The 13,648-nt window shown below is 35.2% G+C and overlaps 1 protein-coding gene across 37 annotated transcripts in view; it reads left to right on the top strand.

Moving 5' to 3' along the window:
* The first annotated feature begins 2,136 nt into the window (after positions 1 to 2,136).
* LOC114284770 (alanine--glyoxylate aminotransferase 2 homolog 3, mitochondrial-like) overlaps positions 2,137 to 13,648 on the top strand; it is a 150,239-nt gene continuing 138,727 nt past the window's right edge. For 24 of the 37 annotated variants that reach the window (XM_082881938.1, XM_082881894.1, XM_082881908.1 and 21 more), the window contains exons 1-8: positions 2,137 to 2,741; positions 4,459 to 4,549; positions 4,879 to 4,973; positions 5,407 to 5,464; positions 5,784 to 5,927; positions 6,220 to 6,399; positions 9,288 to 9,414; positions 13,525 to 13,618. In XM_082881938.1, the coding sequence (XP_082738064.1) occupies positions 4,529 to 4,549; positions 4,879 to 4,973; positions 5,407 to 5,464; positions 5,784 to 5,927; positions 6,220 to 6,399; positions 9,288 to 9,314 (525 nt within the window). In that variant the 5' untranslated portion in view covers positions 2,137 to 2,741; positions 4,459 to 4,528 and the 3' untranslated portion in view covers positions 9,315 to 9,414; positions 13,525 to 13,618. Of the gene's footprint in view, positions 2,742 to 3,655; positions 3,733 to 4,458; positions 4,550 to 4,878; positions 4,974 to 5,406; positions 5,465 to 5,783; positions 5,928 to 6,219; positions 6,400 to 9,287; positions 9,415 to 13,524; positions 13,619 to 13,648 lie in introns of those variants that run through there. The other 13 variants (XM_082881897.1, XM_082881885.1, XM_082881888.1 and 10 more) reach the window with 4 other exon arrangements.

Below are 13,648 nucleotides of genomic sequence, written 5' to 3'. Positions count from 1 at the left end.
TTCGGTCCATAATTTGAATTGAAGAGCGCTGTTTAGTCTTGTGATGTCTATCATAGATCTCGTTTTGATAATTCGAACTATTAAGTATGTTGGACATTTCATTTTTTTATTTCGTGAACATAGAAAAATTATATCGATTCAATAATTATAACCTATTTAGTTTATCGCATTTGTCACAAAAAAAAAAAGACAATTGTAATCTATTCAATTTAAATTAATTTTACAAATCTGTATCTCAACTCTCTGAAAGCGAGCTATGCTCCATCCTCATGCTTCAATGCATAATATTAGAGTACATAATATTTTAATTATTAAAGTATTTGTAATAAGTGAAATATTATTATATATTTTTATGTATGTTGGAACGTTCGATTGGATGACTTTTAATACAATTTTTATTTTATAAAAATTAGTTCGCTCACATTTAAAATGTATATATATATATATAATAATTGGAATTCAAAATTATATTATACTATTAATTTTAGATTTGACTTAAATTGATTACATCAGCTCAACACAAATTGCTTATAAAGTGATAAAATGTTGATCCGGTCCAACCCGGCCAATGCCCAACTCCTACCCGACCAGTTGGAGAAGTTATAAATAAGAATGGCAACGAGACAAGAAGGGTGAGTTTTACACTCTCTACCAATCTCCAATTATTATTATTTTTTTCCATTTCCATTCCTCATCCCTAACAAAGACCATTTTTACCACCGTCTCGCCTCTAATGAGGTTCGGTTTTTCCCACCCCACAAATCCCTGACCCATTTTCGTGATTAGTAATGTTACATTCATCCAATTTGGTGTCGTCTGAATTGCATGAATTTGTTCACACTAGTCATCTAGATGACAGGATGACAACTGCGGTAGACGAAGGTGAAGCCAATCGTCCAGCTGGCACAAATTCAAACGATTCAAGTGACAACAAATTCGATAAATAAATCATTTCACTTATGTGATCTATTTAGAGTTATGTTGCTTCAGTTCATATCCCCATAAACGAACAAAAAGATAAAAAGAAAAAAAGAAATTAATAAGAGCATAAAGTGAATGAAAGGGACTTCATCAAAAATTAAAATATACAGTTTTTATTATTTATATATTATTTATCTTATTTATTTATTTATTTTTGCTTTCAATATTTTCAACTTTCTTTTATTTTTAAATTATTTTAACTGAAAAGTAATTTTTTTTATATATAAATTAAAAAAAAATGTTAAAGACAAAAAAAGTGTAAGGCCTTAATTATGAATTAGATTACACAAACTTGATTATGAAGTTGAAAGGCTTAAATAAAATAATTTTAAATTTACATTAAAAAGTTTGAACATCGCATTGAAATAGAATGAGAGGGTTTAAATAAAAAAATTAACAGTGTGATGATTAGTTGCCAAATTTAATGGACAGAAATGAAGGGTGGATAGATGCGGTGGCTGTTAGTAATGGGTAGTCAAACTTATTTGTTGAATTTAGTAGTTGGACGATGTTGAAGGATATGAGATGACCTGAAGAATACCAATTGATAATTGAAAATCACAACGGCGATCACCCACTTGGTAAAGAGTTGTCGGAGTTTGGTCAAAACTCGCCATTCATAGATCGTTGTGGTGAGTGGTGGCTAAAAATGATGAGTGAGATGAGAAAATAAAAACTTATTTAAAAAAAAATGAAAACAACTTAGGGCAAATTACATATACTTCCCTTAAGGTTTGACTAAATTACAGATACCCCTGAGGTTTCGGAAATTACATCCCGTCCCCTAAGGTTTGTATTTTCATAACAATTTGCCCCCTGAGGTTTAAATTTCATAACAAATTACCCTCTAATTTATTATGCAAATATAGCATTCAGGAAAAAATTTGTAATTTCTCAAACCTCAGGGGAATATTTGTAATTTAACCAAATCTCGAGAGATTATATGTAATTTGCCCAACAACTTATATATATATAAAAGCATAAAGATAAAACTAATATCTATATTATAAGACAGAATAATTTTTAAAAATATATTAAAATGAATTTATTTAAACAATTTTTAAAAATATATTAAAATATATCAAAGATACATTCTATTTAAATGACTGAAATAATTTTTAATCAATATATACGGTTGAGATTAATTTTTTTCCTGCCCAAACACTCTCTAGTCTTTCTCCCACGTCTACCAAACGTCTCTTAACTCCCTCTCTCCACGTTCTATCTCAATGTGTAAAAGAGATGGGTGTTGTGTTCACACACTCTCTCTTTCTCTCTCTAGGTTCTCTCTCTCGATGTGGGTTTGATTAATAATACATGTGTAATTTAGGGTTTGATTTCCTATTCTTCTTCTCTCTCTATTTTGCAAATCGGTGGCGAAGAAATCGAAGATTTGTTGGAGCTAAGTGTGGGAGAAGGTGGCGGAGAAGAGGTCGGGGCAGAGGAAGGAGAGTCGAGGGAAGTCGGAATCGGAGAAGCCCTTGGATCTGAAGAAATGGACGGTGGAGAGGATTTGGGTTAGGGATTCTGGGGAGGGAGTTCTGGTTCTGGTTTGGGGGTTGATGATTCCGAGGGTTTTCAAGTAGCGGAGGTTCTGGCGGTGGGACGGGAGGAACCGAAGGAGGAGAGAGAGAGGGGGAATGGGGGTTGTGGATGGGAGAGAGTGAGGAGGAGGAGAGTGTTGGTTTGATGAGCAGAGAGTGAAGCATTTCTTTGTTTTACCCCAATTTCAAACCCCACTGCCGTCTTCAATAACAGAGGTATTTTACCCCCAATTTCGGGCTTCCTGCAGCTCTTTATTTTACATTCGCTTCAAGGTTATGTACACTTTATTGATTGGTGTGATGTGGGTTTGATATTTTTTCCCTTCTCTCTCCGTTCTTCTCCTTTATTTCATGAATACATACATTTTTAGAGTTGTTTATTTGAGTCGTTGTTGTTAGATCCGAGTTAGATATAATGTATATAGAATTACATTTTTTTTATTTTTTATTTTTGTTGGTTTTTGTTATACGTTTTGATTGATATCAGGACTTGTCATTGTTCTTGAAGCGTTGGGTTTTGGTTCTCAATGGACTTAGCATTTAGTTCGCCTAGGTTCGAATGTTCAGGTCGAGTTTCTAATAACAGGTATAGAACATAATGCTTTTTGCTAAAAAAGGATGGTTGTGTTAGGTTTTTATGACATTTTGTTTTGTTTTGTTTTGTTTTTAATCTTGAATTAAAAGGAGATTCTCTATAGTGATCAGTCCCTGAAATTGAGGCTGCTGGGAGGATGGATTGAGTCTAACCTTGACATAATATGGGTTAGGCCATAGAGTCTTCTCTAGTGTAGTTTGGCAACCCCATATAACCTTGACATAATATGGGTTTGACATAATATGGGTTTCTTTGAGAAGTGACTTTTCAGTAGTTTTTTTTATTTCTTATGAAAAGACGTGTAAAAAATGTAGAGAGAATGATTTGGCTTTTTACTTTTTGGCTATTTTAACCAATTGCCAAACATGGCCTTATGTGCTTTATTGCTTTATAATCCAGATTAATTTGAGTTGTATGTAGCATAGCTCTTGTAATGTAAGACCTTTTGACTTTACATTCAGTGAATTCCATCCATGGATTTAAAGTTGCAAGCAAGTCAGCACATCATCTATAGCTTCTGAACTGCTGTTGACAGGTTGATGCAGTTCACCATTTCAAAATTCAAAGACTGGGGATTCACCGCTTGAGTGGTGGTCCAGCAGTATATAAAGGGTGTGTAGGATCTGAAGCATGTATTTGTAGAACTGCAAATATTGAATCACTGCTCGAGCGATGCCAAATTAGTTATAAAATGCATAAGATTTTATCATTTCCAGATTTGGTTGCATCCTCTCTCTCTCTCTACATATGAAATTAGAGCAGGATAATTATCATCTCACTATATATAGGTGGTAGATGTGTGGCACTTTCGTCTTTTAATATGACTTTTGGTATTCATGAGGTCTGACTGATTTGCTAGGAGTAAAAATTATTAGAAGCAAGCGAAAAATATGGGTTGTGGCTACTTTGTGCTTTATGGGATGCATTTAAAGGCAAAGGAACAACTGGTCCTTGAAGGAATTCAGAAATCAGGGCACCTTAAGTATGTTTCTCCGTTGGTTGACGGAGGGTGTTGGATAGCTTGATATGCATTGTTGGGCCTATTTCGTGACAACTTGAGCTTTTGGGACAATTGGTGACTTGACAATAAGAGATTATTCTATTTCAATTTTATTTTAAAATTTGCAGATAATATAAGGAAGGAAACAATGTGATGATCCACCCAGATGTGGCCTCTTCTATTCTTTTTCTTTCCCTTTGGTTTTGGTTGCCTGTGGCAAAGTACATGTTTTGCGTCAAATATTATGTCTTCACATGGTTATTGATGATTGTTTTTATTGAGGTTTTTTTTCCGTGTTTCATTTTATTTTCATTCATAATTATTTTTTTATTTTTTAGGAAAATTCCTAGAGATTTGACAGAGGCATCATTACCAGGTGCTGGATTATCAATAATCGCTGCCTTTTCCATGATATTTTTATTTGGAATGGTAGGAAGCTCATTTTTATTTCATTGGAGATTTATGGATGTGATATGTAGATCATGACTATTCATCATTACATGAAAAATGAGTTTGATTCAAGTCTATATTGATGTATCACTGCTCTTAAAAAATTGCATTAAGTTTTTGTTGGTTTCTTCTTTCATTTATTAGTTGTCACATTTTTTATTTTAGGTATTCACTTCCTGTCCTAGTTGCATTACATGAATGCATGTGTCTCTCTTTTCACAAAGTAGTATACTAGTATCATAGTATGCTTAATTGTTTTTGTGGTTTTACTTTCTATACAGAATTAAATCTCAAATTTATTTTTGCAGGAACTAAATAACTATTTTACAGTGAGCACATCTACATCTGTAATTGTTGACAAGAGTTCTGATGGGGAATTCTTGCGCATTGATTTTAATTTTAGGTATTGTTGTGGACCTAATTTTATTTCTTATTAAGCAACATTCATTCGAATTTTCTCCTTGTTTTTGCTCAAATTTTTAAATATTGCAACAAGCAGTTGTAAGAACCCACACCTATAAATGAACATAAAATTCAGTGCTTTTACTATATTGGAGGTCATGAAATTGTTTGTGCAGAACCTTCGTCACCTTCCTTTGTAGTCACTATGTTGATACGTAATACTCTTGAAATTTTTTCTATGAATTTCCTACAAACTATTTTTAAATTTTTTTTTTTTTGTTGATATTTTACATTTCTACTTGTTTTGCAATATTTAGGGCAGGTACGTTGTGTTTCTCGTATTCAGTCAATTTCTCCACTTTCATTTTGCAATGTTAATTCTACTTTTGATTGGTCTGTTGAACTAACATTCTGTTTTGTTTTTTTGGGGGTAGCTTCCCTGCACTCTCGTGTGAATTCGCTGCTGTTGACGTGAGTGATATCTTGGGAACAGTAAGTTTCAATGACTCATTTCACTGCAATTTATTACTCCTTGAAGAGTAAATTCAAGCATCGAATGTAATCATGTGAGTGATTCTACAAAAATTGGTTGTGCTTCTTATTTAACCAAAGAGAATGAGATTCTGCAACCTCAACTTTATACTTTTATCATGGAGTTAATTTTCTTTCTAATATCAACAGAGGGAATGAGGTGAGATTTTTGTGGAATCTTTACTAGTATCTGTTTGGGAGGTTATTATGTTTACCCCAAATTATTATTACAGATAATCCAGTCCCCTAATCCTGGCATTCTTTTTGGATTGGTCAACAGAGCGGAGTTCACCTTGCCCTTAACCCAGATCCATACAGTGGAGTCTTTGGTTCAGACAGGGAGAAGTATGCAAGAGATGTTGAAGATCTCATTACCTTTGGAGCTCCAGGGCATGTAGCTGGTTTTATTTCTGAAGCCATACAGGTAAGCATCGTCTATGTAAATTTGTTTTTATTGTTTCTTTTTGTGCCTATATTGATTAGGGTAATGATGTACACACAGGATTTAACACAAAAAAAATTATGCAAAATGATGTGTCGCATTTATATCCCTACATTGATAGTCAAATGCCCATCACTATGGTTCATAATTGCAAGAGTGTCATTGCCAAATTATTTGTCTTAAATTCTATACAAAAATTGTGTGAGAATATCATTTTCCTATTAATATTACCTCTTCCGAGTTGTCTAATTTGAACTACTCTCTAAAATGGCAGGGAGTGGGTGGAATTATTGAATTGGCCCCAGGTTACTTCCATGTCGTATACAGCAGTATTAAGAAAGTAGGAGGGCTTTGTATTGCCGATGAGGTTCAATCTGGGTTTGCTCACACTGGGAGCCATTTTTGGGGATTTGAGACCCAAGGCATTGTGCTTGACATAGTGACAATGGCAAAGGTAAATCTATATAATATGGCAGGATGATTTTTAAAGATGTCCAAAATGATTTTTAATGGTCTAAATTAATTCTAAGTGTATATCAATGGTTAAGATCAATCCTTTCAAATGTACCAAACACTTGATTCCCGCCCAAATACTCTTCTCTCTCTCTCTCTCTCTCTCTCTCTCACGTCTCAAACACTAGGTGTCGTTTGGTAACACTTACGTTTTCAGTTTTTTGTTTATATTTACAAAAATTTAAAAAACTCAAATAAAAACTTATTTGGTAAAATTTTTAATTTATAAATCAGTGGTCTCAGTTTATAAATTTAGCCAAAAAATGAAACACAAAAAATTTGTTTCAATTTTGAGTTTTCAGTTTTTTTTTTTTACCACCCAATACTAGCCACCACCCGCCATTATTTTCCACCGCCGTCTTCGGCCACCACCACCCACTACCTGCCATCGCCACTCACCACCCACCTGCCACCACCACCACCCACCACCCACCACCCACCTGCCACCCACTCGCCACCACCACCCACCCCTCGCCACTACCACCACCACCACCACCACCCACCTGCCACCACCCACCACCACCACCCGCCACCTACTTGCCATCACCACTCACCACCCACCTGTCACCACCATCCACCAACTGCCACCACCAGCCACCTGCCACCCACCCGCCACCATCACCCACCACCCACCCCCACTCGCTACCACCTACCACCCGCCACCATCACCCACCCACCCACCCACCCACTACCACCACCACCCGCCACCTACCCGCCACCGTCACCCACACACCCATGATCACCACCCACCACCCGCCACCATCACCCACCCATCCACCCATCATCACCACCCGCCACCGTCACCCACCCACCCACCCACCATCACCACCCACCACCCACCTGCCACCACTACCCACCACCAGCCACCGTCACCCACTCACCCACTACCACCTACCCGACACCACCACACACCCGCCACCACCACCGGCCATCTGCCACCCACCTGCCACCACCACCCACCACCCGCCGCCACCACCACCACCACCCACTCACCACCACCCACCACCCGCTACCGTCACCCACCCAATTACCACCACCACCACCCACCGCCCACCGTCACCACTTTCCACCACCGTCTTCCGCCCCACTTGTCACCAGTTGTCATTTCTCACTCTTTTTTATATTCTTAAATTTTTTCAAATATTTTGTCAATTACCAAACGCGTTTGTAGTTTATATTTTTCTAAAAATAAATAAAAAATAAACAAAAACCAGTTTATAAAATTTTTGTAAATATAAACTGAAAACGTAAACGTTACCAAACGCTATATGGCAGGATTATTTTTTTGGCCTTTATAGATTTGGCCTCTTCTTCTTGGGGTAGCAAAGTGTGTTTTGAGGGGAGAGAGAGAGAGTTAGTGTGTTTTAAAATTTGAAATTTGAAAAAGTGAGATGAGCGAGAAAGGATGGATGGGTGGGTGGGGGTGAAGAGTTTTTTTTGTTTTTTGTTTTTTGTTTTTTTGGGCTATTGTGGCTCTTGGACACAGTGTGTTTTGTTGTCCGTCACGGCCACCGCTACCGTCGCCTCACTCTCTTGGGAACAAATTATGTTTTTGTTTTTGTTAGTATTTATTTTATACAAAATATAAAAAAATAATTAAAATGTATTATTTACTATAATTTGAGTTCAAATACTTAAAATACATAAAAATACATAAATCATGCAAAATTATAAAATTTTATTTAAATTTGAAAAATTATTTTAAAAATTTTTAAGTGTAAATTTTATAACATTACTCTAAATTTTATAATTTTTAAGTGTATTTAGATTGAATGGATCTGAAAAAGTAAAAAATGTTGATTAAAATATTTAAAAAGTTTACTAAAAGTAATAAAATACAGATTGAAAATTTTAAAAATTATTTTTGAAAACTATAAACCAAATAAGTTTTGAATTTCAAATTTGTAAAAATTATTTTCAAAATATACAACCAAACTCTAATTATAAAATTATTTGAAAATCCAAACCAAACGGACCATCTATTTATATTTTGACCTCAAATTTTTTTTTTTGCGCAACAAATTAGATAAATTATATTTTAATCCATAAGAGGAATATTTCTTTATACTTTTTTAGTATTTTTATCAAAAAAAGTTACAGATTTTACAAATTTTAGCATGATACGTATAAATTATAACTACATTTTGATCACAACAACACGGGCATACATTAGTATATATATATAAATTATTAATTTCAGTTCCATATCAACATTTTAAGGTAGCTTGGTTGGTTGAAGCTTGCTTCCACTTACCCCCAAGGTAACGTGTTAAAAATTAGGGTTTCACAACTTTCACTCTCTTTTCTCTCCTTTGTTTCTAGACCCCTCTCTCTCGCTGATCTTCCACCGCTTCAAAATTAGGGTTTTATAACGGTCTCCTCTCTCTTTTCACTCCTTTGTTTATTGTCGCCTCTCTCTCTCTCTCTTTATTATCTTCCATCGTTGCTCTCTCTCTCCATAAACCTAAACCCTTTCGATCTCTCTAGCTTCTATCCATCTGAGAAACCCAAAACCTTTGAAATTGACTCATTCAAATCGTCTTTCTGATGGAGAACATGAAGACGAAGCACAAAAAAAACCCTTAGACGAAGCAGCAGAAACCTCCTAAACCACACTCAAACCCTAAGACGAAGAAGAAGAAGCGTGAGATCGTTTGAAATCCATCACGCATCTTGAAATCTAGTTATTTATTTTTCTGAAATCGTCTTTCTGATGATGGAGAATTGCTTAAATTTTGCTTCAAATTGCTTAAGATTAATTGAAATCTGTATAAAATTGCTTGATTATTCTTGTGATTATTTTTGTTTATGTGATTTCAATATGATCAGGTGAACAAGCTTCATGAAGTGTGTTGAAGATTTCATAGCTAGGGTTTATCTGCAACTTAACAAGATTTTTCAATGCTCAGTGGCTTCGATTTCTCAATCTCAAACCTCTAGTGGTCTTCTTTTACTGGTATTGATTTCTCTATCCATTGATTGCTTTATGACCACACACCCTCATCAAACTCCTAATCACCACTGCCACTATCTCTCCTCTCTCTCTTGATGTGTATTTTGCTATAGCATTGCATGATGTCAATGTTTTCACTTTATTCTTGATGCATGTCACAATATTTTCACTCTGTATAGTAATTTTGAAATTCATGTTCTATTTTAGCTTTAATATGTGTTTTAGCTTTAATATGTGCATTGGTTCCCCTACTTACAGTGAAAACTTCTACTCTATTTATAGACCAAATTTTCTCTTATGAGGTAAAAAAGTTATTTTAGTGGAATTGAGACAAGTTTTGTTTTGGTATTACTTTGAAGCTTCTATTGGAAAAGCTTGAAAATCAAAGCATTCAATGTATATTGTGTCATGGCAGGGTGCAACTTGCCTACATCTTTTCTTGTGGATGTACAAATAATTTTCCATCACTACCGCCATAGATTTTAGTTATAAAAATGCAGTTCCCATTAAATAATGTTGTTGCTTCTTTTTTTTTTTTTTGGGTGACTCCTATATGCATGTCCCCACTTTTCCATTGTTAAAAAATGTGTATTGTTTGTCTCATCTTATTTAATTTTGCTTTTACTTTAAGTTCAGAGTTCTACATACATTGCAGTTCCTGTTAGTGTAGTCCATGTAATTTGGAGATGTTGATGGAGATTGAGGGCGAGGCAACCGCCGAGATTTTCTGTTATTTAGAAGTTTAATTTTATAAAAAATAGCCCTTCAACCAAACAAGAAACAAACAAAACTTGGAAAAAAATGACCATGAATTGATTGCAGGTGTTATTAACTTGTAGTTACTATTTATTTGGAATGTTGAAGTATTTTTGGTGCTTGATATTTGCCTCTCCCCTAGTTATGCTTGCATATGTGATGATGTAACCATTGTTCTTCTATTCTATAGTTTTACTCAGGAAATTCGTCTATTTTTTCTTTATTTTGGAGAGGTGGTTCTACATGATGCTGATCCTAGTATGAGGACCTTCATTCATTCATGTTTGAGTCGATAAAGATGATTCTATTTTTATTTTTTTTTTGTTTAGTAGGAAAGCCAATTTGTAGACATAAGTTGTAACTCAAAAATAAAATACGATTCATGCCAATTAGTTTCTCAATTTTCTCTTGACACCAGGCTCTAAGGATTCTTTTAGGTCCTCCTTTTTGAAATTAAACATACGTGTTTAGTTGTCAAAATCTCCATTAAGCTCAATTAGTTTCAGTACGAAATTACTATACCATATTTTGTTCCAACAAGGTCGGGAAGGTGCATAATAACTTTAAACATACACAATAAGATGTGGCATCACATAAGGAACAAAATTTATTTCTGAAGTAGCATTGACGGGACGAAAATAAAATAAAACTACAATTATGAATACCAATATGAAGGGTCTTGTTAACAAGTGCCTCGAGGACACGAAAAGTAGACCAAGAAATAAATTTGAAAACACAAGACACTTTTTATTAAATTCAATGCAGTTTTTATTGAAATTAATGCACTGCTTTTAACTGTTTGACCTATTTTCAAGTCACTTCTTTATTTCAATCCCAATATCCAGCACTTTTAGCATTTGTCATATACAAATATCTTGAGGACACAACAATTACACGAATTATAACTAAGGCCATTCCAATGAAATAAATTACATATATCTATTAAGAACAGAACAAAAAGATGACATGAGGAACTTGCTTCTCTACATTTCAGGAGCTTTAGCAATAATGGAGAAAACTACAAATGCAAGACTGATGTTACAGGAGGATAAGTTACCAAAATATTTGATATCCATGTTTCGTATTTCTTCTTTTCTACTTCTAAATTTGAAAATTCAGTCAAATAAAGAAACTAAATCCTAAGCAAAGAATCATGCCAATCTCAAATCATACCTAAGGGAGTAATGTAGGGAAATTAGTTATGTAACGCCCTCAAAATAAACCCATTATATGTATATCATCAACATGCATTACTTAAAGAAAACAATTTATTCATCAGAATGTTACTAAATAAACATTACATGAACATCAAATTAAATGCCCTATGGGCTTACATCTTTCCAAGCCAACACTTGGATACAAAATAAGAGTTCTAACTCAAATGCAAACAAAGCCCTAGGCTTGATTATTTATCAAATAAAAACAAACAACTAAAAATAGTCTTCAAAATCCAAATCCTTCCAAGCTAAGTCCTGGGAGGAAGCTTATCACCTGGACCTGAAAATGATGTTCCCATAAAGGGTGAGCCACAGCCCAGTAGAAATATACTAATCCACATATAAGCAATGAATAAAGCAATAGCATTCAACAGATGGTTAACCAAGATAATCAATTACTTCATTTTACAGTCTCATGACACTATTGTCTAAGACACGTTTTACTTTCCAACTTTATCAACATGGCTCAGAACTTGGCCAAACTTACAACAGTGAATTATATATATCATATTCACATTCTTCCAATATCAATAAACAAATGAGACTCAAGCTCAAATCAAAACACTTCATACTTCCAGATTGATACACATTTTAGTGCTGTATCAATAAAACACTTCTATATAAATAAGCACACATAAAAGTGATGCTAATGGAGTCCATCCCCTATCTCCTCCCAAACAAAATCCGGTTTAGAGGTCCATCCCCTATCTTCCCCTAAACCGTGGAGTACATCCCCTATCTCCTCCCACACAAAACAATGTATGCAAATGCAATGCTCAATCAATACACGTATTTTCTGTATCAATGCAATAGTCAAAATTAATGACTTAACCAATGTGATTAGTTTCAGTTATTCCTAATCCACATGCAATGTCTACAACAATCACGACTATCCACCACCGATAGCCCAAAACAGTTATTTCTAGACTGTAAATAAATATATCAACAATTCAATAGGCGAGTGGTTTAAATTATCCAACTACACCATTTAATCAATAATTTCCCCAATTTCATGAATTTAACCAAATTCCCCAATTCCCTTAAATTAATTATACAAATTAATTAATTAACACAACTAGGGTTTTTCCCAAAATTATCAAAGTAACCCCAACTTATCAAAATACCAAAACTTAGAACAAAACTTATAAAGTGGAGTAGGAAATCCCTACCTCAAAGAAAACAACTCAAATGGTGAGGACAGAGATGAATGCCCAAATACCAATGTGCTCCAAATCGCCAAATGTTCAGATTAAATGAAAGCCCTCAACTCACTCTATCTTTTTAATGAAGGATCTAGGGTAGAAACACACCCCAAGTGGATCAAATCTAAGAGAGAAGGTGAGTAGGGAGAGAGAAAAGTCGGACCTAGGGTTTGGAACCAAAAAGATTATGAAAAAGACTGATCAAAACCCGCTGCTGCGTATATAAACTGGACAGGCTCGCTCGAGCGAAGACTTGGTCGCTCGAGCGACCAGACACAGAGAAACTACGCTCGAGCCAAGGAAGCCTTGCTCGAGCCAACAACCCAAAAGCTCGCTCGAGCGAAAGAAAACTCGATCGAGCGAAGAACTCAAACCCTCAGGTCTGTAACCAGACACACGCTCGAGCGAAGGAACTATTGCTCGAGCGAAGAACGAACTAACTCGCTCGAGCGAAGAAAAGCTCGCTCGAGCCAAGAATGCAAAGCTACAGGTCCAAACCAGACGCAAACTCTCGCTCGAGCTACCAAACCCCGGCTCGAGCGAAGAACCAAAAACAACAGCTCGCTCGAGCGACAAAATACTCGCTCGAGCGAAGATCCAAAATTCTGGACAGCAACACTTGATTTCTAAACCTAACCAACCTGAAACAAACCTGCCCAACACATCCTATAATTCCAAATGAGAAAATAAGGGATAACAACAACCATTATAAAATGACAGAATCTACGGAACCTATGTCCGGACACAATAGTCAAATGGGAAAAGACCGGGGTCGCTATAAGTTAGAAGTTTTCTCTTGTTAAGATTTCAAAATTTCAGTGTAGCTTTTACATGGTCTAAAAATTCACTTAGTAGTTTATTGGTGGTAGTTGCTACATAATTAATGTCTGTTGGGCTATATATAATAAATCCATGTGTTTTTTGGGCGATTAATGTAGACCTTTTTTTATTCAATGGCAACTGAGCAGCGAGTAGTAACACAAGTGATGAAGACTAAAGAATTCCTCAACTAAGCAGTGAGTCAACAACCAGGTAATTTCAGTTATCACTCAAGAATTCCTT

This window comes from Camellia sinensis, chromosome 1 (assembly GCF_055761805.1).
Source record: "Camellia sinensis isolate YWXY chromosome 1, ASM5576180v1, whole genome shotgun sequence".
Lineage (NCBI taxonomy): Eukaryota > Viridiplantae > Streptophyta > Magnoliopsida > Ericales > Theaceae > Camellia > Camellia sinensis.
Note: the sequence above shows the minus strand (reverse complement) of the source record. Positions and strands in the feature narration are given on the sequence as shown.